Source organism: Podarcis tiliguerta (genome assembly GCF_965153285.1).
Source record: "Podarcis tiliguerta genome assembly, chromosome: 17".
In the NCBI taxonomy this organism is placed as follows: domain Eukaryota; kingdom Metazoa; phylum Chordata; class Lepidosauria; order Squamata; family Lacertidae; genus Podarcis; species Podarcis tiliguerta.
The window spans coordinates 32053822-32076258 of NC_139550.1; the positions used below are offsets into that span (position 1 = coordinate 32053822).

The 22437-nt window shown below is 49.4% G+C and overlaps 1 protein-coding gene and 1 long non-coding RNA gene across 10 annotated transcripts in view; one reads left to right on the forward strand and one right to left on the reverse strand.

Annotated features, from left to right (window-relative positions):
• LOC310667491 (tetratricopeptide repeat protein 39A-like) overlaps positions 1–22437 on the reverse strand; it is a 39158-nt gene that overhangs the window by 3584 nt on the left and 13137 nt on the right. For 4 of the 9 annotated variants that reach the window (XM_083420009.1, XM_083420007.1, XM_083420003.1 and 1 more), the window contains exons 2-16: positions 19918–20010; positions 17122–17253; positions 15706–15773; positions 14925–14992; positions 14088–14152; positions 13073–13175; positions 12021–12086; positions 8010–8118; positions 7334–7401; positions 5499–5558; positions 5147–5308; positions 3316–3407; positions 2826–2946; positions 1568–1679; positions 367–481 (exon numbers count right to left, since the gene is read on the reverse strand). In XM_083420009.1, coding sequence (XP_083276135.1) covers positions 367–481; positions 1568–1679; positions 2826–2946; positions 3316–3407; positions 5147–5308; positions 5499–5558; positions 7334–7401; positions 8010–8118; positions 12021–12086; positions 13073–13175; positions 14088–14152; positions 14925–14992; positions 15706–15773; positions 17122–17253; positions 19918–19931 — 1355 coding nt within the window. In that variant the 5' untranslated portion in view covers positions 19932–20010. Of the gene's footprint in view, positions 1–366; positions 482–1567; positions 1680–2825; positions 2947–3315; positions 3408–5146; positions 5309–5498; positions 5559–7333; positions 7402–8009; positions 8119–12020; positions 12087–13072; positions 13176–14087; positions 14153–14924; positions 14993–15705; positions 15774–17121; positions 17254–19917; positions 20014–22437 lie in introns of all 9 variants that reach the window. The other 5 variants (XM_083420008.1, XM_083420006.1, XM_083420002.1 and 2 more) reach the window with 2 other exon arrangements.
• Positions 1678–2606, forward strand: LOC310667935. The gene is made up of 2 exons (XR_014506450.1): positions 1678–1866; positions 2240–2606. It is a non-coding gene; the product is annotated as an uncharacterized lncRNA (long non-coding RNA).

Sequence of the window (22437 nt, forward strand, 5' to 3'; positions counted from 1 at the left end):
TGGACCTCTCCAGGAGGAGGCACACGAAAGAAGGCCTCATAAGATGATATCAGGGTCTGGGTAGGTTGATATGGAAAGAGGTATTGGAATGGAATGAACATATATGAACTAATAAGAGGTGGAACACAAATGGGAACCAGATTGTTGTGTTTGCAGAGGATTGTAGGTAGAATGGGAAGCAACTTATTCCTTGAGGAGCATCTAATTACTTTCAGCCATCTAAAGGGTGGTGAGGCCTGAGGAGAGGAAGCATGAAGCCCTCTTTCTGTGCCAGGCGGAATGATCCTTACTTTGGGGGAAGCCCAGCTCATTAAAGAAAAACCCATATTCTCCTCCAAATAGACTGGAAACTCTTGGGAATCTCACCTGCCATGGACAGCACTGAAGCAAGCCTCTGCTTCAGCCGAACTGTGCAAGTGCTTGAGGACCAGGCCTTTGAGAAGTAGCACAAGACACCGGTCATCCACCTGGTACTCACTGGCTGAAGGTAATGGGGAAGAATAGGAAGAAAAACGGCAAAAAGAGAGGTGAACCAGGCTAAGCAGTTGCTGCTGCCCCCAACTCCACACTTGAGGAGAAGAAGAGTTTGGATTTGATATGCCGCCTTTCACTCCCCTTCAGGAGTCTCAAAGCGGCTAACATTCTCCTTTCCCTTCCTCCCCCACAACAAACACTCTGTGAGGTGAGTGGGGCTGAGAGACTTCAGAGAAGTGTGACTGGCCCAAGGTCACCCAGCAGCTGCATGTGGAGGAGCGGGGAAGCGAACCCGGTTCACCAGATTACGAGTCCACCGCTCTTAACCATTACACCACACTGGCTCTCGGAGCAGTTGGCAGTTCATATGCATTCAGATTATTGGTCAGCAGACACTTCTTTCGTTCTGAACCCTACAACTAGGAAGGAAAACTTTCCCTGTTTCCCTGCTTACATGGATTTCCCTGCCCAGTTTACTTGTGAGCCGGAACAGACACTTTGTAAAAAAACAGGCCAGAAAAGGAAGGCATCTAAGCTCCAAATATTATTTCCCAGGATCAAGGAATTGTAACTTTGAAGTCCAGTACAAAATATTGTGACCTTGCCTTCTCATGGTTTCAAATAAATTCTGCCAAGTTTCTGACAAGGATTTGAAAACTAAAAGAGGTTATCAATATTTCCCAAACTTTTAGCATGTCATTTCGTCCCTGCAATCAGCTGGACTGGTACAGTAAAGAAAAAGCAATTTATATACTTATAAATTATAACATATACGGTATGTTGTATGTGCAATATATAACATCGTGCCACCAGATGGCAATGCGGAGTCCTGTTTTTCTCTGCCTGTTTTCCCTGTTTTAAATTAACAATGCTTTAAACTGAAATGCTTCTTTGATCTGTCTAGATCCAGCCCCTGACCACCTTGCCCCAAAATCCTATTACTACTTATATTATTTACCCCTCTAAATATTGTGCCTAGATATTAGGATATGCAACTTCTATTTTTTGCATGCGTTCCAGAACATAAGTTGCTATTCTAGCAGCTCTGTGTGCCCACCCACACTTTGCCACTTTCGTGAAACCAGTGTGTTACCTGGTGCTTTCTGTAGCAGCTTCTCAGCCTGTGTCAGAGTCTCTAGAGTCCCCTTGAGCAGTTCCTGGCGCTTGCCCAGGACGGTGAATCCATTCCACATATACATCATCTCCTGGGAGCGAAAAGCACAGGTAGGGCAGGGTGATGATAGCAGGGATTTGGGACGGAGGTGGGGAGAGGGGAGAGACAGAGGCCACATCACCTCCTTTCTCATCAAACTATTTTTGCCAGCCCAGGGGAAGAAGATAGAAGCTTCTTGCTTCTTGAGACTCGTACATGCATCTCTTGTGTGCAACTAGGTAAAGGTAAAGGTACCCCTGCCCGTACGGGCCAGTCTTGCCAGACTCTAGGGTTGTGCGCTCATCTCACTCTATAGGCCAGGAGCCAGCGCTGTCCGCAGACACTTCCGGGTCACATGGCCAGCGTGACAAGCTGCATCTGGCGAGCCAGAGCCGCACACAGAACGCCGTTTACCTTCCCGCTGGTAAGCGGTCCCTATTTATCTACTTGCACCCGGAGGTGCTTTCGAACTGCTAGGTTGGCAGGCGCTAGGACCGAACGACGGGAGCGCACCCCGCTACAGGGATTCGAACCGCTGACCATGCGATCGGCAAGTCCTAGGCGCTGAGGTTTTACCCACAGCGCCACCTGTGTCCCACTGTGTGCAACTAGATGCACACAAATCGACGGGTGTGGGAGGACACAATGTTCCTCAGATGTGAGAGCGTAGCAAATATGTTTTCTGCATCAGAATTTATGAGAGGAAAATGCACACCTCTTTCTTTTCATTTCTATGTGCAGCCCCTGGACCAATTTAAAACTAGCAATGAGATGCACAGCTTGCAGATTTAACATATAGAATAAGAAGAATGCACATTTAAAAATGTTTACTGAGTATATAGGTGAAATTTGTGTTCATTTAAAATGCTGGTAGCATTAAGATAAATTCAACAGTGTAAATAAGATTTGATGGATGTTAACATTGGATTACTGAATGGTTTAGTTCATGCAAAATATGCAGGGATGTATGGGATGCAAATTGAACAACGGAAAGAGAAGAAAGGAAGTCATTGATTTAAGGTTGTTTAAATGACTATTTTGAAATGTAATTTAGAAAATTTAATTAAAAAATGTATATTAAAAAATAAAACTGGCAATGAGAGCATGGTCATGAAAAGGTTTTCCATTTGCTTGAAACCATGACATCTCTCGCACCCATGCCCACAAACGTAGAGAGGTCATGCATCTCCACCCTTACCAGGGCTGGCACAGGCAGAGGAACATGTTCGCTCGCTTTGTAGCGCCTTGCTTTGCGGATGGCGAACTTCTCTGTGGGTGGAGACTTCCCTGCGATCTTCTGCTTGAAGGAGGAAACTTGCCTGCAAGGGAAAGACAGGTGGAGAGCCTCACTGCAGCTTCGTTCCAACAGGGAAGCCGAAGAGAGAGACTCTGTGCTCCCAGAAGTGCTTCATACACCTTTCAGGGACTCTGGCTACGCTCGCTCAAGGAGCCTGCCTGCTGGCAGGCAGCAAACCTCATCCACAGCTTGCAGCCATTCAGGTAGGCGCCAATCACACAACAGTCCTCCAGTAATACTGCTGTTATTTCTGCACAGCAAATATTCTGGCAAAACACTTGCAGAACTGGGGCTCCTAGACCAGGGGTACTCTAGTTGCTAACACCTTACTCAGCCCACATTGTCCCTCCCTCAATAAGTGCTAGTGTGTGACACAAAGGGGGGCTTTTACCTGAAGAGCTCAACCTCATCCTCACCAAAAGGCCGCGGTTCCTCTGGAGGCAGCATGCTAAGGAAGGCAGCTTTCATGTACACATACATTGCCTGTAGGGAGACAAGGAGGGTATAAAGAAGGGAAGAAGTCCAACCAGGGACAGAGCAAGGTGGTGAGAGGGAGGGAGAACAGCAGCAGCAGGTTTGCTTTGGGGAGTTTAACAGCCTGGGAATCATTGTGAGTAATAATAATAATAAATTTTATTTATATCCGGCCCTCCCCAGCCGAAGCCGGGCTCAGGGCGGCTAACAACAGTAAAACAGCACAAACAACACTTTAAAATCATTCATTATAAAATTAATTAATTCAAGCCACTGGCAACCATTGGGCCAGAGCTCTGCGAAGATTGCCAATGGAGGGAGTCAGGCTGTGCCCTGGCCAAAGGCCTGGTGGAACAGTTCTGTCTTGCAGGCCCTGCGGAAAGATGTTAAGTCCCGCAGGGCCCTGGTCTCTTGTGACAGAGTGTTCCACCAGATCGGAGCCACGGCCGAAAAAGCCCTGGCTCTAGTTGAGGCCAGCCTAACTTCTCTGTGGCCTGGGACCTTCAAGATGTTTTTATTTGAAGACCGTAAGTTTCTCTGTGGGGCATACCAGGAGAGGCGGTCCCGTAGGTACGAGGGTCCTAGGCCGTATAGGGCTTTAAAGGTTAAAACCAGCACCTTAAACCTGATCCTGTACTCCACCGGGAGCCAGTGCAGCTGGTATAGCACCGGGTGAATGTGATCTCGCAGCGAAGACCCCATAAGGAGTCTCGCTGCAGCATTCTGCACCCGCTGGAGTTTCTGGGTCAGTCTCAAGGGCAGCCCCACGTAGAGCGAGTTACAATAATCCAGTCTGGAGGTGACCGTCGCGTGGATCACAGTGGCTAGGTCAGGGCGAGAGAGGTAAGGAGCCAACTGCTTAGCTTGGCGGAGATGGAAAAATGCCGCCCAGGGGAAGAAGACAGAAGACACTTCTGAGCTGGAAAAGGGAAAGGAAAGCACATAGGGAAGTCCCTTCAGCTGCAGACATAACCCAGCATTGGCCACTCACAAACTAGGCATTTGGGAAGTTTCAAGAGCTTGGAGGGGCATATAGCAAGAGCAACACAAAATAGATTCCATTGTTCAAGAGTGCCTGGAAAACACCTAACCCCAGATGCATGTCATCTGGCCATAGTGACTAATGATGATGGATTCTGACCTCATTCAGAAAGTAAGGGGTAGGATTGAGAGCCTGGCAGGCAGAAAATTGGCTTTAGTCATCAGAGGCTGAATCTGAGTGGGCCTTGCAATGCATGAGGGAAGAGAGGGAGAAAAACTGTGAAGCAGATCACACACTCAGAGCTTGATATAAAAGGCAAAGCCAGCCTGGCGGCACAAGGTCTCCTAGCAGCCATTCATGCTAGTGATAGTTTTAACAAAGTGAGGCCTACAGGGTCCCTTGCCGCATTGAACAGGGTGCAACTCCAGTCCCATAGCACAGCTGCAAAATATTCTTAGCTGGGCTAATTGTATATTAAAAGGGTAAGAAGAAGTATTCCCAGGCAATGACTCACACAGGCATTGCAGTTCCAAGGTCTGCCACCTGAAGTTACTGGAAGTTCTGCTACTTTGGCTGTAAAGGTGCCCAGAACCCTGTGGATCAGCTAGTATCAGAAGAAGGCACCTAGCCTCAGTGCTCTCTTCTTATTTGAAGCAGGGAAAAGTCTCCCACTTTCCAGAACTGAGGTCTATCTCAAAGGAAACCCTGCAGGGAACAACAACTCCTCTGTCCCGCTCCTCATTAACCTCCTGTTCGCATTTCGCACCTTGGACCAGCGATTCTCCTTGCTCAGGAGGTCTGCATAGAAGTAGGCCATCTTCCACATTCCTTTGTAGGCAAAGCACCACATCAGCTCCCAGTAGCACATATGGTGAAACTGCTTCCAGGCCTGCTGGGCTGAGCAGCCTTCTTCAAACTTCTCGATGGCCTGGGCAGAGATGGAGAGGCCAAGCCCAGGTTAGTCCAGAAAGGAGGTGAAGGGTAGCAGCAGCAGCAGCTCAGTATTTTCACTAGCAAGCACAGTGGGAAGGGCTTTATACTGGAAGCAAAACTCCCAGCCTTTCGCCATGGGGGAGCTGTGATGTGGTGGTGTAAGAATGTGTGCGGCCACCTCTCACCTCATTGATGTTGCCTTTGATCTCCTCTATCCTCCCGGCGAAGAATAAGAAAATGGCACTCTGCAAGGTGAGAGAAAGAGGACTCAGACATGAAAGACAGGGAGCCACAAGGCATGTGAAGCTCAGACTCCTCAATTAATTCATTCATACACACACACACACAATATGTGATGGCCTGGGATTCGGACTTGGATGCTGAACCTGAGGGATCCCAGCCTGCACAGGATTCCCCGCCTCCAGAACCAGCTGAGCAGGGGCTGGGGCATGAGCCTGAAGGGTCCTCACCTGTGCTGGATCCTCAGGTGCAGGCATCAGCTGAGTCTGCTCTGGCTTCTGAGGTGATGGAAGACCCATTGCCTGCAGGTGCTCCACTCTCAGCCCCGTCAGGGGAAGCTGAGGTTGCCTCTGGGTCCCGGTAACCCTCCAGCCTCTCCTGAGCTGCAGAGGCTCAGGGCAGAGAGGCAAAAGAAACTAAGTTCCCGCAGGAGGAGTGCTCGCCTCCAGGCCAGGAGAGGTGAGTCACCAGAGGATTGGGGCCGCCCTAGGCCTCGGGGCAGATAAAAGCCGGCTGGCCCCAGTCCCAAGTTGCGGGAGCAACATTGTTGGTTGCTAGTTCCTGCCTGAACCCTGTCCTACTTTCCTGCCTGAGCTCCTGACCTGCCCTGGCTCCCTCCTTGCAAGCCTGTTCCTGTCTTCACCTGACTCCCTGCCCTGCACCCAGCTTCAACCCACTTATAAGGGCAGAGAAGAACCCACCAGGTGTTTCCTACAGCATCTCTGAGGGCCTAGGACCATGGTCTTAAGACCCTGAGGCCTTCTGAGGCTGAGAAGATTAGGTTTCTCCCTCAACGCAGCAGTCAAAAGGCGGGAGAGTTTTGAGAGACCGCCACCCAACTCTAAGCACCATGCCTGGTGCTTTGGATCTGCCTCGCGCAACACCAGAGTAGGGCACAAATGCTGTCCCAGGCACAGGGGCTCCTGCAAAGCCTAGTAGCAGAAATCCAAGAGATTGAAACCCCCACCCCACCCCAGTCACAACAGAGGGTGCCGGCCTGGTCTGCACATGCAGCAGAATGATGTGGTAGAGTCTCAAAGATGGGAAGCAGCCGCTTAAGACTGCGGGGGCCATTTTAGAATGCATCCCATTTATCTGAATGCATTTCAAGAAGAAAGCCAGCACATTGCAGGCAAATGTTCTAATCCCATTTCCCTCCCTGGTGTGCTAGGTTTCTGCCCACAAGGAGACGTATATCCAAGGGAGAATTTAGGGGAGGGAAACGAAAAACAAAAAAGATCCCCCACCTGCGGTCCGAAATGGCACAGTCCATTCTACCAATCCATTCCGCTGCTTATGCAGAGTCAGCCTGAGTCTTGAAAAAGACACGGGGCACAGAGACAGGGACGGGAAGAGAGAAAAAGAGCGCAATCTTAATATGGCAAAAACCCTGAACCAGAAGGCATGCTGTCTGCTGCAGAAGTGCTCCAGTTTGAGGTGGGAGGGGGCGGGAAGAAGGAGGGCAGTCCTTAATAAAAGCCACCAGCTCCACCACCGCACTCAACTTTAGCCAATTCACAGGTCACCTTCTAGCCTTCTGGTAATAGTAGATAAGGGGGCTGCCGCAAAAGGGAATTGTGCCCCAGCCCCACTGTAATTTGAGCACCACACCACTGCCTCAAAGTGGGGCAGGTAAAGCCTAACTGGTCCCTCTTAGGAACATTAGGCAAGGGGTGCTTCTTTATAGATCTCCAGTGAGGAGCACAGGTGACTGCACAGGTATCAGGTGAGTGCCTGTAAAGCCTGCATCACTTTGCAAATCATCCGCACAGTGCCTTACCTTAGGGTAGCGGGCGAGGTACGGACTCAGAAGGGCCTCAGCCTCTGTAAAATTGTCTTCACCAATCCCTGGTGGGGGCACAGAAAGGGGGTGGCGTTAAGCATCTTCCCAAAGGGCACCCTCTCCCCTGATGTCCCTAAGCAGAGCAAGCTCACAATATTTTGCACCACCACAATATTTTGCACCACCAAACGATTTGCTCCAGCTTCTCTTGCAGGGGAGACATCTCTCTCCCATTTGGTGATTTCAAGCTGTTAGGCCAACTCTAGCAAGCTCATGGCTGAAAGGAACCTTGAGCAGAGGACTTTGCAGCTCATACTTAACCACAACACATCTCCAGCCCAGTTCAGTCAATATCAGAAGGATCTGAATTCTGCACCCTCCCTCCCTCCCCTCCTCTCACCCGCCTCAGGGCCCTCCTTCAGTTCCCCCCACAAACCAAGTTCTATAATCAGAAGAATTCCCATAGACCCCAATGAAGTGGCATAAGCCAGTCGTGGCAGGAGACCTTCCATCTGAGCAGATACTGAGCCGAAGGACAGACCCTAAGCAGGTCATGGAATAAAAGCCCCCAAATGGGGGAAAGGGGCCCTAGTTTCCCTGCCTTACTGTTGCCAACTCAATTATAGGCCGCCATTTTCTATTCTGCTTCCCAAAGGTGGAGAGAAGACTTTACCTAAGACGAAGGTAAGGAAGGTGTAGTAGCAGAGGAGCAACATTGTACAAAGCAAAGCCCTCAGGTTGGCTGTGGTGGCCCCCTGATGCAGCTGCTGCAGGCCGTAATCCTGGTGGGGAAGAAGAAATAAAAGTAAGGTGGGGCTTGGATTAGGCAAATGAGGTAGCCTCCAGATGTCAGACACCAGCTCCTGTCAATCCCAGCCAGCTAATCGCCAGGGATGGTGGGACTTTTAGTCCAACAATAGCTGGATGGTATTGTCTTCACCAGAGGTGGCCACCTCCCAATAGACTGCAATCTACTCACAGAGTTAAAAACTGGCAGTGATCTACCCCCTTTTTTGGGGTTCAGGTCAAAGTTGTTGATTTTTTTTAGGAAGGAAAGCCCTGTTTTTTAGGGGTTCAGGTCAACGTTGTTGAGCTTTTCTTGGGGAAGAGGAAGGCCCGTTCTTTAGGGGTTTAGGTCAAAGTTGTTGCTGAGGTTTCTTTTATGGGCTGCAGGGCTAAAATGTCTAGGGGAGCCAAATTCCTTGGGCTTCTTTGGGAGGAGCCAGTGATCTACCAGTGATCTACCACAGACGTCCAGTGAACTACCAGTAGATCACGATCTACCTGTTGGACATGCCTGGTCTGCACCATGAGTAGGCAAACTAAGGCCCGGGGGCCGGATCCGGCCCAATCGCCTTCTAAATCCGGCCCGCAGATGGTCTGGGGATCAACGTGTTTTATAATGAGTAGAATGTGTCCTTTTATTTAAAATGCATCTCTGGGTTATTTGTAGGGCCTGCCTGGTGTTTTTATGTGAGTAGAATGTGTCCTTTTATTTAAAATGCATCTCTGGGTTATTTGTGGGGCATAGGAATTCGTTCATTTCCCCCCCCCCCCAAATATAGTCCGGACCCCCACAAGGTCTGAGGGACAGTGGACTGGCCCCCTGCTGAAAAAGTTTGTTGACCCCTGGTCTACAGTTACATTAGAGGAAGGAAGAAATAATTGCCTTGATCCCTAGAAAAGCCTCTTCACATCTTAAGTGCATATATATATATATATATATATGCAGGTTTTGGTGTCCTCGGGTGTCTTCCCGTGTAAAAGTTGGGGTGTCTAGGCGACGTTTCGACGAGGTCTCACTCGTCATCTTCAGGCTGGTGCTTTCGGCTTCTTGTTACTGGAACAGAGCAGGATCTCAGTGTTTGAGTTCCTATAAATACTGTTGAGGAGGTGTGGTGTATAGCCTCCAATGTTCTGGGCAGAGAGGAGGTTCCCAGGCTAGTGTGCCTTTTCTTCTTTTGTTCCTTAATTACTTGAGGGATATCTTGAGTGATTTCTTGAGTGATTTCCTGAATCCCACTTAGGTGGGTCATTAGGTGTGGATTAGTTGCTAAAGCCTTCGTGTCTTGAACTCTTGAACTTTGTGAAGAGTTTTTCTGAGAAGATGGCTGTACTGCACTTGGTTGTGCTCTGGCTTGGCTTCGTGTATAGGGGCGAGCTGTGGTTTTGTGGCCTGTGCCAGCCAGAACTGTGTAGGGATTGCAGGGGGGTGCAGCATCCGGAGGTGCCACCCTGGTTTGGCTACTGGATGGTGTCTGTAATTTATCTGTGGAGAGGGTCTGGGTTTGGGTCTGGTGTGGTTGATTGGTGATGGCGTTCTGTGTGCCTCTGGATCTGGTGTCAGATTTTGTGGGGAGGGCTAATTTCCAGATGTCTGGCAAGCGGGATGTGTCGTCACGCTTGTTCATGTTGTGAGGGTGTTTCTCTATCTCGATGGCTTCCATGATTATTCTCTTGTGGTGATGTTCCATGTTAAAGAGCAATTTGGAATCTGCAAAATTAATTTCGTGTCCTGTTTCTTTCATGTGTTGGAAAAGAGAGGAAGTTTTTTCTTCTTTTTTGACGGCATTCTTGTGTTCTGCGATCCGTGCATTTATTCGTCTGTTTGTTTGTCCAATGTACGTGGCTGGGCAGACTTTGCAGGGTATTTCATAGACCCCTTGGTTTTCCAACTGAATTTTATCCTTGGGGTTTCTGAGGATATTGGCTATTTTTTGGTTGGTGCAAAAGGCTGTTTTGATATTGTGTTTATGGAGGATTTTGCTAATTTTATCTGTAGTGCCCTTGATATAAGGAAGGAGGGCTATGCCATTGTTTTCTTCTGTGTCTTGGTTTTTGGGGGGTGTTTCTTTTTGGATTAGCTTCGTAACCCTGTTTTGCTGGTATCCATTGGCAATTAACACATTTGAGAGATTCTGTAACTCAGTTGTCAAGTGGTCTTCGTCAGCCAGGCGTTTGGTTCTGGAGATGAGAGTCTTGGCTACGGAGTTTATTTGTGCAGGGTGGTGGTGTGATTGTGCAGGGTGGTGGTGTTTTTCCGGTAGATAGTGTGGTGGACACACTATCTACCGGAAAAAAACACACACCAACCGCTACTTACATGCACAATCACACCACCACCCTGCACAAATAAACTCCGTAGCCAAGACTCTCATCTCCAGAACCAAACGCCTGGCTGACGAAGACCACTTGACAACTGAGTTACAGAATCTCTCAAATGTGTTAATTGCCAATGGATACCAGCAAAACAGGGTTACGAAGCTAATCCAAAAAGAAACACCCCCCAAAAACCAAGACACAGAAGAAAACAATGGCATAGCCCTCCTTCCTTATATCAAGGGCACTACAGATAAAATTAGCAAAATCCTCCATAAACACAATATCAAAACAGCCTTTTGCACCAACCAAAAAATAGCCAATATCCTCAGAAACCCCAAGGATAAAATTCAGTTGGAAAACCAAGGGGTCTATGAAATACCCTGCAAAGTCTGCCCAGCCACGTACATTGGACAAACAAACAGACGAATAAATGCACGGATCGCAGAACACAAGAATGCCGTCAAAAAAGAAGAAAAAACTTCCTCTCTTTTCCAACACATGAAAGAAACAGGACACGAAATTAATTTTGCAGATTCCAAATTGCTCTTTAACATGGAACATCACCACAAGAGAATAATCATGGAAGCCATCGAGATAGAGAAACACCCTCACAACATGAACAAGCGTGACGACACATCCCGCTTGCCAGACATCTGGAAATTAGCCCTCCCCACAAAATCTGACACCAGATCCAGAGGCACACAGAACGCCATCACCAATCAACCACACCAGACCCAAACCCAGACCCTCTCCACAGATAAATTACAGACACCATCCAGTAGCCAAACCAGGGTGGCACCTCCGGATGCTGCACCCCCCTGCAATCCCTACACAGTTCTGGCTGGCACAGGCCACAAAACCACAGCTCGCCCCTATACACGAAGCCAAGCCAGAGCACAACCAAGTGCAGTACAGCCATCTTCTCAGAAAAACTCTTCACAAAGTTCAAGAGTTCAAGACACGAAGGCTTTAGCAACTAATCCACACCTAATGACCCACCTAAGTGGGATTCAGGAAATCACTCAAGAAATCACTCAAGATATCCCTCAAGTAATTAAGGAACAAAAGAAGAAAAGGCACACTAGCCTGGGAACCTCCTCTCTGCCCAGAACATTGGAGGCTATACACCACACCTCCTCAACAGTATTTATAGGAACTCAAACACTGAGATCCTGCTCTGTTCCAGTAACAAGAAGCCGAAAGCACCAGCCTGAAGATGACGAGTGAGACCTCGTCGAAACGTCGCCTAGACACCCCAACTTTTACACGGGAAGACACCCGAGGACACCAAAACCTGCATATATATATATATATATATATATATTCCTGGTTGGAGGGAACTGCCAGATGGGTGCTAGAGCATGCAGAAGGTCCCGTCGACAGGATCTCCAGGCAAACTGAGCTCAGAAAGCAGGGCTGGGAAAGAGCTTTCTCTGCCCCAGCTCGCAGACAGATGCTACCCACAGAAGTAGATATACAGAGCTAGATAGGTAAATGACAGCATTTATATCTAGAAATAACCGTGTCCATTAGCAGACCACATTCTGCCTCTTCAAACACACACACAGGCAGGCAGGCATACCTTGTCCCCTGAAAACCCTGCAAATTCCAGAAGTCTCAGGATCCGGGGTGGGAAAAGGGAGAGCGTCTGTGGAAGGAAGACATCGACATGAATGGTAACGGACACACTTGTAGGGAGAAATCCTCCTCCTAGACTTTGCCTTTCTTCAGCAGTGGAAAGCTCCACTTTTCGAGTGTGATCCACTTGCAAATGGACACATCAGAAGCAGACAGCGTGGTCCCTTCCTGATGTTGTTAGGACTCCAACTTCCACCAGCCCCTGCCAATGGCCAGGAATGCTGGGAGCTGCAGCCCAGCAACAACTACAGAGAAGCTACTCCCTTCAGAGGGAAGGAGAAGAGAGACAAAATTGACTAACTCCAACGGGCTGCTGCTTGTACCTCAGTTTCTGTCCTTATTGTGGGATGTAAAACACAAGAGCAGTCAATTACAACATTCCTAGAGCGTACATGCTTAGACATGGGGAGGGATGTTTGTCCAGCCAGCAGGTAAACTTCCTGTTTCCCTCTGGGCTGGGACAGGCTTCCTCCGCATGTGACTAGAGGTGGATGTGGCCTCACCTGTGCAGGTAATGATAAAAGCACAGGGCAGGGGCAGCCATCTCTCTCTTTCTTCTCTTCCTTCGAAGAAGCAACATCTACTAAGTGAAAGATGCCCTCTTGGCTCCCAGCCAAGAGAGGAGAAAGGGACTATCTTCCTATAAGATAGATTCCAAATGTATATTACTTCACTAAGCTTAAGTCTGCCTTCTGGGATCTGATTGTGAACAGAATGTGAGTAAACTCTTTTTATACTTTTGTAAAGGACTGTGTCATGTCTTCTATTTTAAGAGGGAATAAGAGGAAATTACCAGAGTGATTATTATAGAGGCTTAAGTGAGCCTGAGCAAACGCTGCCGTTGCAAACTTAAGATAAAGGGGAATGTTTTACTCTGCTGAAATTGGGAAATTGTTAACACAAGTTGGATAAGGATATAATCACACAATATATCATTTCCTGCATCCCTGAACATTCCCACACTTATAACCGCTGGTGAAGCGCATGTAGACTCACCAAGTTGAAGGCACCAATGCCCAGCGCAACTCCTCCCTCCAGATGGGCGCGAGAAGGAGAACTTGATGGCAGCTGATTGGGCTGGATGAAGCTGTTGAGCTCCCTGCAAATGTAAGAAGGTTTAGAAAACCCCATTACACCTTCACCTACCAGGAGTGAAGCATGGAACCCAGGCATCCGAGCTCACAGTTTTTCTAACCACTTGACCACACCCACCCTGACCTTGAGTCTCAGAGTTTGAAGATACTTCATTGTTGTGACACGGGATATGAGTGAATAGGAAATACAATTCTTTCCCACCCGCACCTCTTCCCCACAACATTGCTTTAAGGCAAAGAAGGACTATGTTCCGGATTCAAACATCCAACACCCATTTCAGGAATGGTCAGTCTAGAAAATGCTTGTCGAGCAAGGCAGTCATGTCCTGGATGGCCACCGATATTGCTGTCCCAGATTTCCAGAGATGTCCAAGACCCTTGTGGCCATTTCCATGCATTGCTAATCTGGCAAGTAAGTGGGCAAGTGGACATTTCTTTCCTCTCCTCTCAGGTACAGACAGTTTCTCATGTGTAAGCATCCCAAAACTGGGAGTGGTTTCCTGACACTATGTGGGATGCATACTGGAGCAGTAGCTACATCTCAGACTTTTCTCACACACGTTCCTCCGCTGACGTACAACACAAAGATAAATCACATGTTCTTGGGACTGTACCATTCCAGGCTCAAATGGAGGGGGAAGAGAGGGGGGGAGTGAATATTTCTTACACACATCCACCCCGGCAAACCAGCGGAAAGATTCTGGTGCAGGGATTCTGAATCACCCGAATTTCTCTGCATGCGCAGATTGTCCCAAAAACTTCTCCCTTCCTGAACCTGGCATGGAATCCAGTTGTCCTGCCCCGTCTTCTTCATCTCACACCCTTCACTGGTGCTGCTTCTCATTCCCAGCTTTGTGCTACCTGCGATTCAATACTGCTCTGCTGTTCCAGCCCTGCCAGCTGTCACCACAACTCACCTGTAGATGAGGTAGCTGCTACGCACCTTGATTCCTCCTTTTATGAAATTCACCATATTTTCATCCTGAAAGAAGAGAAGGAATTTTGAAAAGTCCTCAGCTTAAGGAAGATGCCTCAGCTCCTTAAGTCTGATGTGTCTGTGTGATGCCACCGGGACAACTGAATGCAAGCATCCATTGCAGGTCACCGCTGTAAAGGGAAGGCACAAGCAGTGGGTGCCTGGGCATATTAGTCCCAAGCCTGGCATGGATTGGGAATGGAGAACCTGTGGTCCTCTGGATGTTGTTGGAAGACCGCTCTGATCATCCCTGACCATTGGGCCAGGAATAATGACTGGGGCTGCTGGGGGTCCAACAGAATCAGGAAGGTTTCAGGGTCCCCATACTGGGCATGGATAGTGGAAGCTGATCGGGGAACAGGAAGGGGAATTGCTCCATGTTGGCCGGCTCTTGCCTGGCTTCCCCATAAAGCAGCATACAGAATCCTTGAATGCAGTCTGTGGCTTGTGTTACATATGAATCTGTGGATTGTGGCACTAATTATATATTGTCATTACAAGAGGACTAGAAGATGGACCAGAGACATTTGCCTCCTGAAATCCAACCCATCAGAGAAAGGAGGAAGAGAAGTGGCTGCTTACCTGCACAACAAAGTTAACATAGAAGTGTGAGTGGCTGCAATGCTAAACCTCTGCTGCAGGAAGGAAAATGCCTCTGACTCCACCTGCTGCAAGACCTCTCTCACTGGGACACCTCCTGTCGAGGTGTCCTGCCCCACCACCTGAAAACTGCTGCCCTGGTGGCCTGTGCCCTACAGTGGAGAGAAGCTCCCCTTACCTGCAGGAAGGTGAGGGCAGCCCGGTGCAGCAAGCATTCTGCGTAGCACACTTCTGCATGCAGCTCCTCTGCAATGGGGAAAGGAAGAGGTTCAGGGAAGACGTGTGTCATTCCTAAGCAGGCTTACCATGTCCTCCTCTGTTCATCCCTTAAACATTCACATCCACCCACTGGAAACAGCAGCGCCAAAGAAAAAATAACTTGGATCTCTGTCTTGCGCACGTCTGGAAGCCTGGACTATTTACTTATTTGCAACACATAATGAAGATTCCCTGCCCCAAAAGTCAGGGGGGACCTCCAGACATTGCACATCTTATATGTATTCCTTTCCACAAGCTACCCTGTGCCTACATCAAGACGAGCCAGAGTAGGTACTGTAAGGATTTCTGTACTGGATCCAAGATCCATATACAGTGGTACCTCTGGTTGCGAACGGAATCCGTTCTGGAGGCCCATTTACAACATGAAAAGAATGCAACCCGCAGTGGCGCGTCTGTGCAAGCGCGGGTTGCGATTTGCCGCTTCTGCGCATGATGTCATTTTGCGCATTTGCGAGCGGCGAAACCCGGAAGTAACTCTTTCCGGTACTTCCGGGTCACCGCGGGACGTAACCTGAAAGAACGTAACATGAAGCGGACGTAACATGAGGTATGACTGTAGCCCAACCTGCCTCCAGATGTCTCTGCCTAGTGCACAAACATTCGCTTTCCCCACCCCTCATAGACTGAAGAAAAAATGCAGTGGTCTTGACCCCCACAACCGGGCCACTAGCTCTTCTCACCTTCAGTACAGGAATCTCCGCCAAGCCGACTGGAGAAGGATCCGGTCACTGTGCTTTTCCTCCGAAACCTACCAGAGGAACCCCAAGAGGGATGAATAGTTAGGTTCCACTTCTTCCATCCCAACCCCCGGAGAATGCAAGCTGGGCGTCCTCTTTGGGCTGTCAGCACCAACACCTCTCGCCTCCCCTGAGCCTATGCCCACCCAACGACTCCCATCTACCCCTGAAGACCCATCTTCAAATTGAGGAAGAGAATGTTGCTTAAAGAAACAACTCAGAAGGGTACGAGACTTCCTTCTCCCCTATGAGCAGCTGGTCTAGTCGTATTGAATGCTGACTTGGGTCAGGAGGAGAAAATGAAATGCAGTGGTACCTTGGTTCCTGAACGGCTTAGTTGTTGAACAAATCGGCTCTCGAAGGCCGCAAACCCAGAAGTAAGTGCTCCGGTTTGCGAACATTTTTCGGAAGCCAAATGTCCGACGCGGCTTCTGCCTGAGTGCAGGCAGGGCCATAGCTAGAGGGTGGTGAGGCGGGCCCCCCCGCCAGGGGCGCAGGCAATGTGGGGGTGCAAAACCGGCTAAAAAATATGTCCATAAATATAGGTAAAGGTAAAGGGACCCCTGACCATTAGGCCCAGTCGTGGCCGACTCTGGGGTTGTGGCGCTCATCTCGCTTTACTGGCCGAGGGAGTAGGCGTACAGCTTCTGGGTCATGTGGTCAGCAGGACTAAGCCGCTTCTGGCGAACCAGAGCAGCACACAGAAATGCCATTTACCTTCCCGCCAGAGTGATACCTATTTATCTACTTGCACTTTGAGGTGCTTTCAAACTGTTAGGTTGGCAGGAGCAGGGACCGAGCAACGGGAGCTCACTCCGTTGTGGGGATTCAAACCGCCGACCTTCTGATCGGCAAGTCCTAGACTCTGTGGTTTAACCCACAGCGCCACCCGCGTCCAGTCCATAAATATAAATATTGATTATTGCCTCATAAGAAATGGTTTTAAATAGAGGGAGGGGTGGGAGGGATTAGAAGAGAGGCGGAAAGAAGAGCTAATTGGTCCGTGGCTAGGGGGCACAATCTGGACAGTTCTGCCAGGGGCGCAGGATCACCTAGCTACAGCTCTGAGTGCAGGAAGCCCCTGCAGCCAATCAGAAGCCACGGCTTGGTTTTCGAATGGTTTCTGGAGTCAAATGGACTCCCAGAATGGATTAAGTTCAAGAACCAAGGTACCACTGTACCCACTCACAAGTGATGCAGCCAGGTGAGGTTTTGGGCGAGAGCACCCCCCCCCCCATTTAGAAGCTACTTCCATTGCCCTAACATGACCAGACACCCCTTCAGAGGTGCCCCATGCGAAGTCTACAGAAACAGGCCTCATTCCCCACCCCAAGAGCCCCCCCCCCCGGTAGTCCCCACCTCTGGCAGATTTCTTGTGCCTCTTTCATTGTGTGTCCAGCATGAACAATGTCGTCGTGCTCAAAGGTCATCATGGCTTGCATTTCCAGAATGGTGGCATAGATTAAGGCATGATACATGCTCTCTTTGGCCCTGTCAAAAGGGATCAAAAAAAGGAAGCAGGTGTGGTTGCAGGCAATACAATAGTTTTTTAAATTAATGATGGCAACAGTTAGAAGTGGCGTAGCGTGGGGGGTGCAGGGGGGGCCGGCCGCACCGGGCGCAACATCTGGGGGGGGGGCGCTCGCACTCGCAGCTCTCTGCCCCTACCTGGCTCACTCACTCTCTCTCACTGCAGTGCTGGCTGTGCGAATCTGATCCAAGCCGCCGGGTCGCCGCCCACTGTGGAGGGGAGGGTGCCAGGCGTGCGGTGCAGAGAGAGAGCGAGGGACTATCTGGGGGAGGGACAGTGCAGCGGGGGGGGGGCCGCAAATTACTTGCCTTGCCCCGGGTGCTGACAACCCACGCTACGCCACTGACAGCTAGGGAGGGTTGTATTGTTTCCTCCATGTTTCTCATATTTGCCCACAAAAGGATGTGGGACAGGGGGGAGAGACATTTGAATTTCACCCTTATGCACCTGAAAATCAATGCCCAGCACTACAACAAAGAAAGAAAGAGATGGTCACATTCCTGATCACAATTCATTAAGTTATAAAAAGTAGAAGGGTCAAGACTTGAAGATTTTGGAATGTCCTCGGCCCAACTTAGACTCTGCTGGGGTTGAATCCACATAGCCCAGTTACCTGCTGAGTTGAACCCATGAACCAGGATTCGAACCAGTCTAATTTCTTTGAAGCCACTGCCAGAAATCCACATACTTAACGAAGTTACAAATCAAGCTTTGTGAGAATAATAGCATGCACAGGGCAGGCAGGAGGCCTTTCTAAGACAGGGAGAGGCTTGAACAACAATATTCAATGGCATTCTTCTGCTTTTAGGAAAAGCAGAGCTCTCCTTTTCATCTATTTTTCTGCCTCTGCTTTTGCTGGCAAAGACAGGAGCAACCTCCCACACACACGGAGGGCTTTGGGTTTTGTTCACATTTCTTTCCCAGCGTGCACAAAAGGTGAAAACTCCATCTTCTAACTTGCACAGAGGTGCTTACCATTAAAGGTATGTATTTGCATACTGCTTTCCTTAACGAAAAAGCAGATTGTGCATGCACACACAAAACATTTAAAGCACAGCAATGAACTCCACAGGTTCAGCAGACCTCATTAAATACATATTTCTGTAGCCAACCAATAAAAGTCACATGCCATGGCTGAGGCGTTTGTCTCAATTTCCAAAGGTCATAGAATCATAGAATCATAGAGTTGGAATAGACTACAAGGGCCATCGAGTCCAACCCCCTGCCAAGCAGGAAACACCATCAGAGCACTCCTGACATATGGTTGTCAAGCCTCTGCTTAAAGACCTCCAAAGAAGGAGACTCCACCACACTCCTTGGCAGCAAATTCCACTGTCGAACAGCTCTTACTGTCAGGAAGTTCTTCCTAATGTTTAGGTGGAATCTTCTTTCTTGTCATTAATATATGGGTTTTGCAATCCCTCCAGAACGCTAAATGGTGGACTGTGCTCTGGTACTCCAAGCACCACCACAAAAGTTGGAGTAAGTGGTTTCTCCCATTTGGGATTGTAATTTTTTGTTTTACATTTGCAGGTAATTTCCAGGTCACTCTCCTCTCCTATACCACATCACTAAACTAGAACTAGACTAGGGCTGGGCGATATCTGGTTTTCAGCATCGTGTGGTATATCACCAGCTAAGCATCGCAATAAACCAATATATCACAGTGTCTGAAATAACGATGGAGCTACAGTACATGGAGGCATTGGCTGGCTTCACAGTTTTTCCTGCATCGTGATTTTTGCTGATGCCTGCTCTTATGATTCGCTGCTCCCTGCATGAGGTAGTGCAGAGCTACTTGTTGTTGTTGTTTATTAAATTTATATACCGCCTTATACCAGGGGGAGGGAGTCTCAGGGCAGCTTCTAGTCCCCCTCCCTCCAATAGTTGTTGTTCCACTGTGTTGTTGTTTTAAAATATTGCTACTATCGCTACTGGAGGAGACTCTTGAGAGTCCCATGGACTGCAAGAAGATCAAACCTATCCATTCTGAAGAAAATCAGCCCTGAGTGCTCACTGGAAGGACAGATCCTGAAGCTGAGACTCCAATACTTTGACCACCTCGTGAGAAGAGAAGACTCCCTGGAAAAGACCCTGATGTTGGGAAAGATGGAGGGCACAAGGAGAAGGGGACGACAGAGGACGAGATGGTTGGACAGTGTTCTCGAAGCTACCAGCATGAGTTTGACTGAACTGCAGGAGGCAGTGGAAAACAGGAGTGCCTGGCGTGCTCTGGTCCATGGGGTCATGAAGAGTGCTCTGGTCCATGGGGTCACAACAACAACACTATCACTACTATTATGGATTGGTTCACATCCTTCTTAGCATAACCACACACCCTGTTCCAGCCAGAAGTGACTACAAAGTTTGAAACAATAACAAAGTGCACAAATCAAATTCTCCTCCAAAGCCACTTGGTCTCACTACCCATAGATTTCTTTCCTTCCACCCTACCAATTTGTTTCGGTTGCACACCAAGGGCCAAGTCAGGTGCTCCAGGGAAGGAGTGCTGGAGGAAGGTTCAACTGTTTATTGGGGAGGAGAGGGAAGCCCTGGGTCTGATGTGTCCCCCGTCTCCCCCCCCCTCCACAAAGGTGACTGGATCAGGCCCTTTCCCCACTCACCTGGGTTGCAGCATCTCCAAGCTCTCACTGAACTGGTTTTTCAGGAAGCAGTTCAGTGCTTCTGTGCACTCGGCCAGGGCAGCCTCCAGGGAGCTGCTGTGGAGAAGGAAGGCGCAGAAAGCGAGAGCTCAGTTAGCCTCCCCTGAAATGGCCCATGAGACCTTTGGTAAGATAGTCACAATCCACACATTCAGAACACATTTGAATCACATGGCTTCCCCACCCCCACCCCTTGCCAGATGCCTGGGAACTGTAGTTTGGAAAGTAGGCCAGGAATTGTAGTCCTGTGAAGGGTGAACGACAGTTCCTAGAATTCTTGGGGGGAAGCCATGTGATTTAAGTGTTGGCACGACATACTACTACAGTGGTACCTCAGGTTAAGAACTTAATTCGTTCTGGAGGTCTGTTCTTAACCTGAAACTGTTCTTAACCTGAGGTACCACTTTAGCTAATGGGGGCTCCCGCTGCCGCCGCGCCATTGCCGCCTGATTTCTGTTCTCATCCTGAAGCAAAGTTCTTAACCCGAGGTACTATTTCTGGGTTGGCAGAGTCTATAACCTGAAGCATCTGTAACCCGAGGTACCACTGTACAGAGAAACATAGTCTAAGTGGGCAGCCCTAAAAGGAGACTAATAATAATAATAATAATAATTGTATGCCACCCATCTGACTGGGTCGCCCCAGCCACAATGTATGTCCAAGAGGTCCACAGTTCAAAACCACACTTCACACCAGCAGCTTCAGACAGGCATAGCAGTATGTCATACATACCCGCCAGCTATCCTGTTTTAACTGGGGCATCCCAGAATAACAGAAGCCATCCTGGTGTTTGATCGGATTCCAAAATGTCCTATCTTTTAGTCTTGCAGAAGAGCACAAGACTTGTTTTTGGGTTCCTCACAAGTCAGTTGGCTCATTTTGAAAATGAGAGGAAAATGTGTAGCACCCCGTCTTAGTGGGAGGCTGGAGGTGTGCTCTGTGTGCCCTCTGCCACCTGCATCCCTCCTGAGCACAATCACCTCTTCATCTCTAAGCAAGCGGTCCAGCTTCCCTCTCCCTCTGGCCACAGGAAGGACCCCAACGATGGTGCCAGCTGCAGCCTCTGCACTCCAGCTGCCACTGCTGCTCTTGGTGGCCCTCCCAGGGTCCTTGGCAAGGCACACCCGCTGCTGCAGACCCTGCATGATGCGGCCTTCACCCTCTTGCTGCTGGCTGGGTGGAGGGAGTGCTTCTACCAGGCCACAGCTCCATGGAGCTCAAGTACCAGCTACCGGGGGGGGGGGGGTTGGATGGGGCGGTCCAGAACACAGCCCCCGATCAGGCACATTGGGAATGAGGCGGGTGGGCAACTGGCCCTCTTCTTCGTGCTTAGTGCCTGGTGATGGTGGAGGAGAGCAGCAGGTAGACTGCTCCTGATGGTGGGGTTTCTACTAAATGGGTTTTACTTCTGACAAGACCTGCCTAGAAGAGCATCACCAGAGTGACTATTTTTCAGTGTACAGTATAGAGCCGTAAAAAGGTAAAGGTACCCCTGCCCGTACGGGCCAGTCTTGACAGACTCTAGGGTTGTGCGCCCATCTCACTCAAGAGGCCGGGGGCCAGCGCTGTCCGCAGACACTTCCGGGTCACGTGGCCAGTGTGACGAAGCTGCTCTGGCGAGCCAGAGCCGCACACGGAAACGCCGTTTACCTTCCCGCTAGTAAGCGGTCCCTATTTATCTACTTGCACCCGAGAGTGCTTTCGAACTGCTAGGTTAGCAGGCGCTGGGACCATACGACGGGAGCGCACCCCGCCGCGGGGATTCGAACCGCCGACCTTTCGATCGGCAAGCCCTAGGCGCTGAGGCTTTTACCCACAGCGCCACCCGCGTCCCGTATAGAGCCGTAGATGACGGTTTTTAAAAAAAATGTTTTTAAAGAGAGACGTAAATACCATTTCCTCATCTAACTAATCCTCAGATTAACCCTGTGAGGTATTAGGACAGGGTTCGTTGAACTGAGAGGGGAAACAGTGATGGCCTAAGAAAGTCAGAATTTGTCTCGTGCTATCAGGGGAGGCCTTCCTGCTACCTTCCGTCCCGCAGAGGCTAGAAGGGAAGGGCCTGGTGTTTCTGCTTGTGAAAGCAACAACCTCCCACCCAGCTGACGCACTTTACTCAGCCCTTCCAGCAAGCACAGAGTTACCAAGTTTGAACACTAAGCAAACACAGGCTTGGCAAGGCCTTTGCCAGCACATCCACCCCGCCTTGTTCAAACAGGGCCCAGGACCTCAGAGGCCAGACATGCCCTGCTGACGCTCCAGATGGTCTTCTGAGGGAGATGGGGCAAGTCCCAGAAATACTGGGTTGGCCACAGGACTATGTTCCTGGTGGTCCCTGCTTCAATCCGTGGCTTATCATAGCAAGCTGCACTGGGCCACCGAACCCAGTTTTATCTACGTGGGCTGATAGCAGCTCTCTAGTATTTAAAGCAGGAGTCTTTTCCTAGAAGGTTCCAGGGATTAAATGTAGGATGCTTTGCT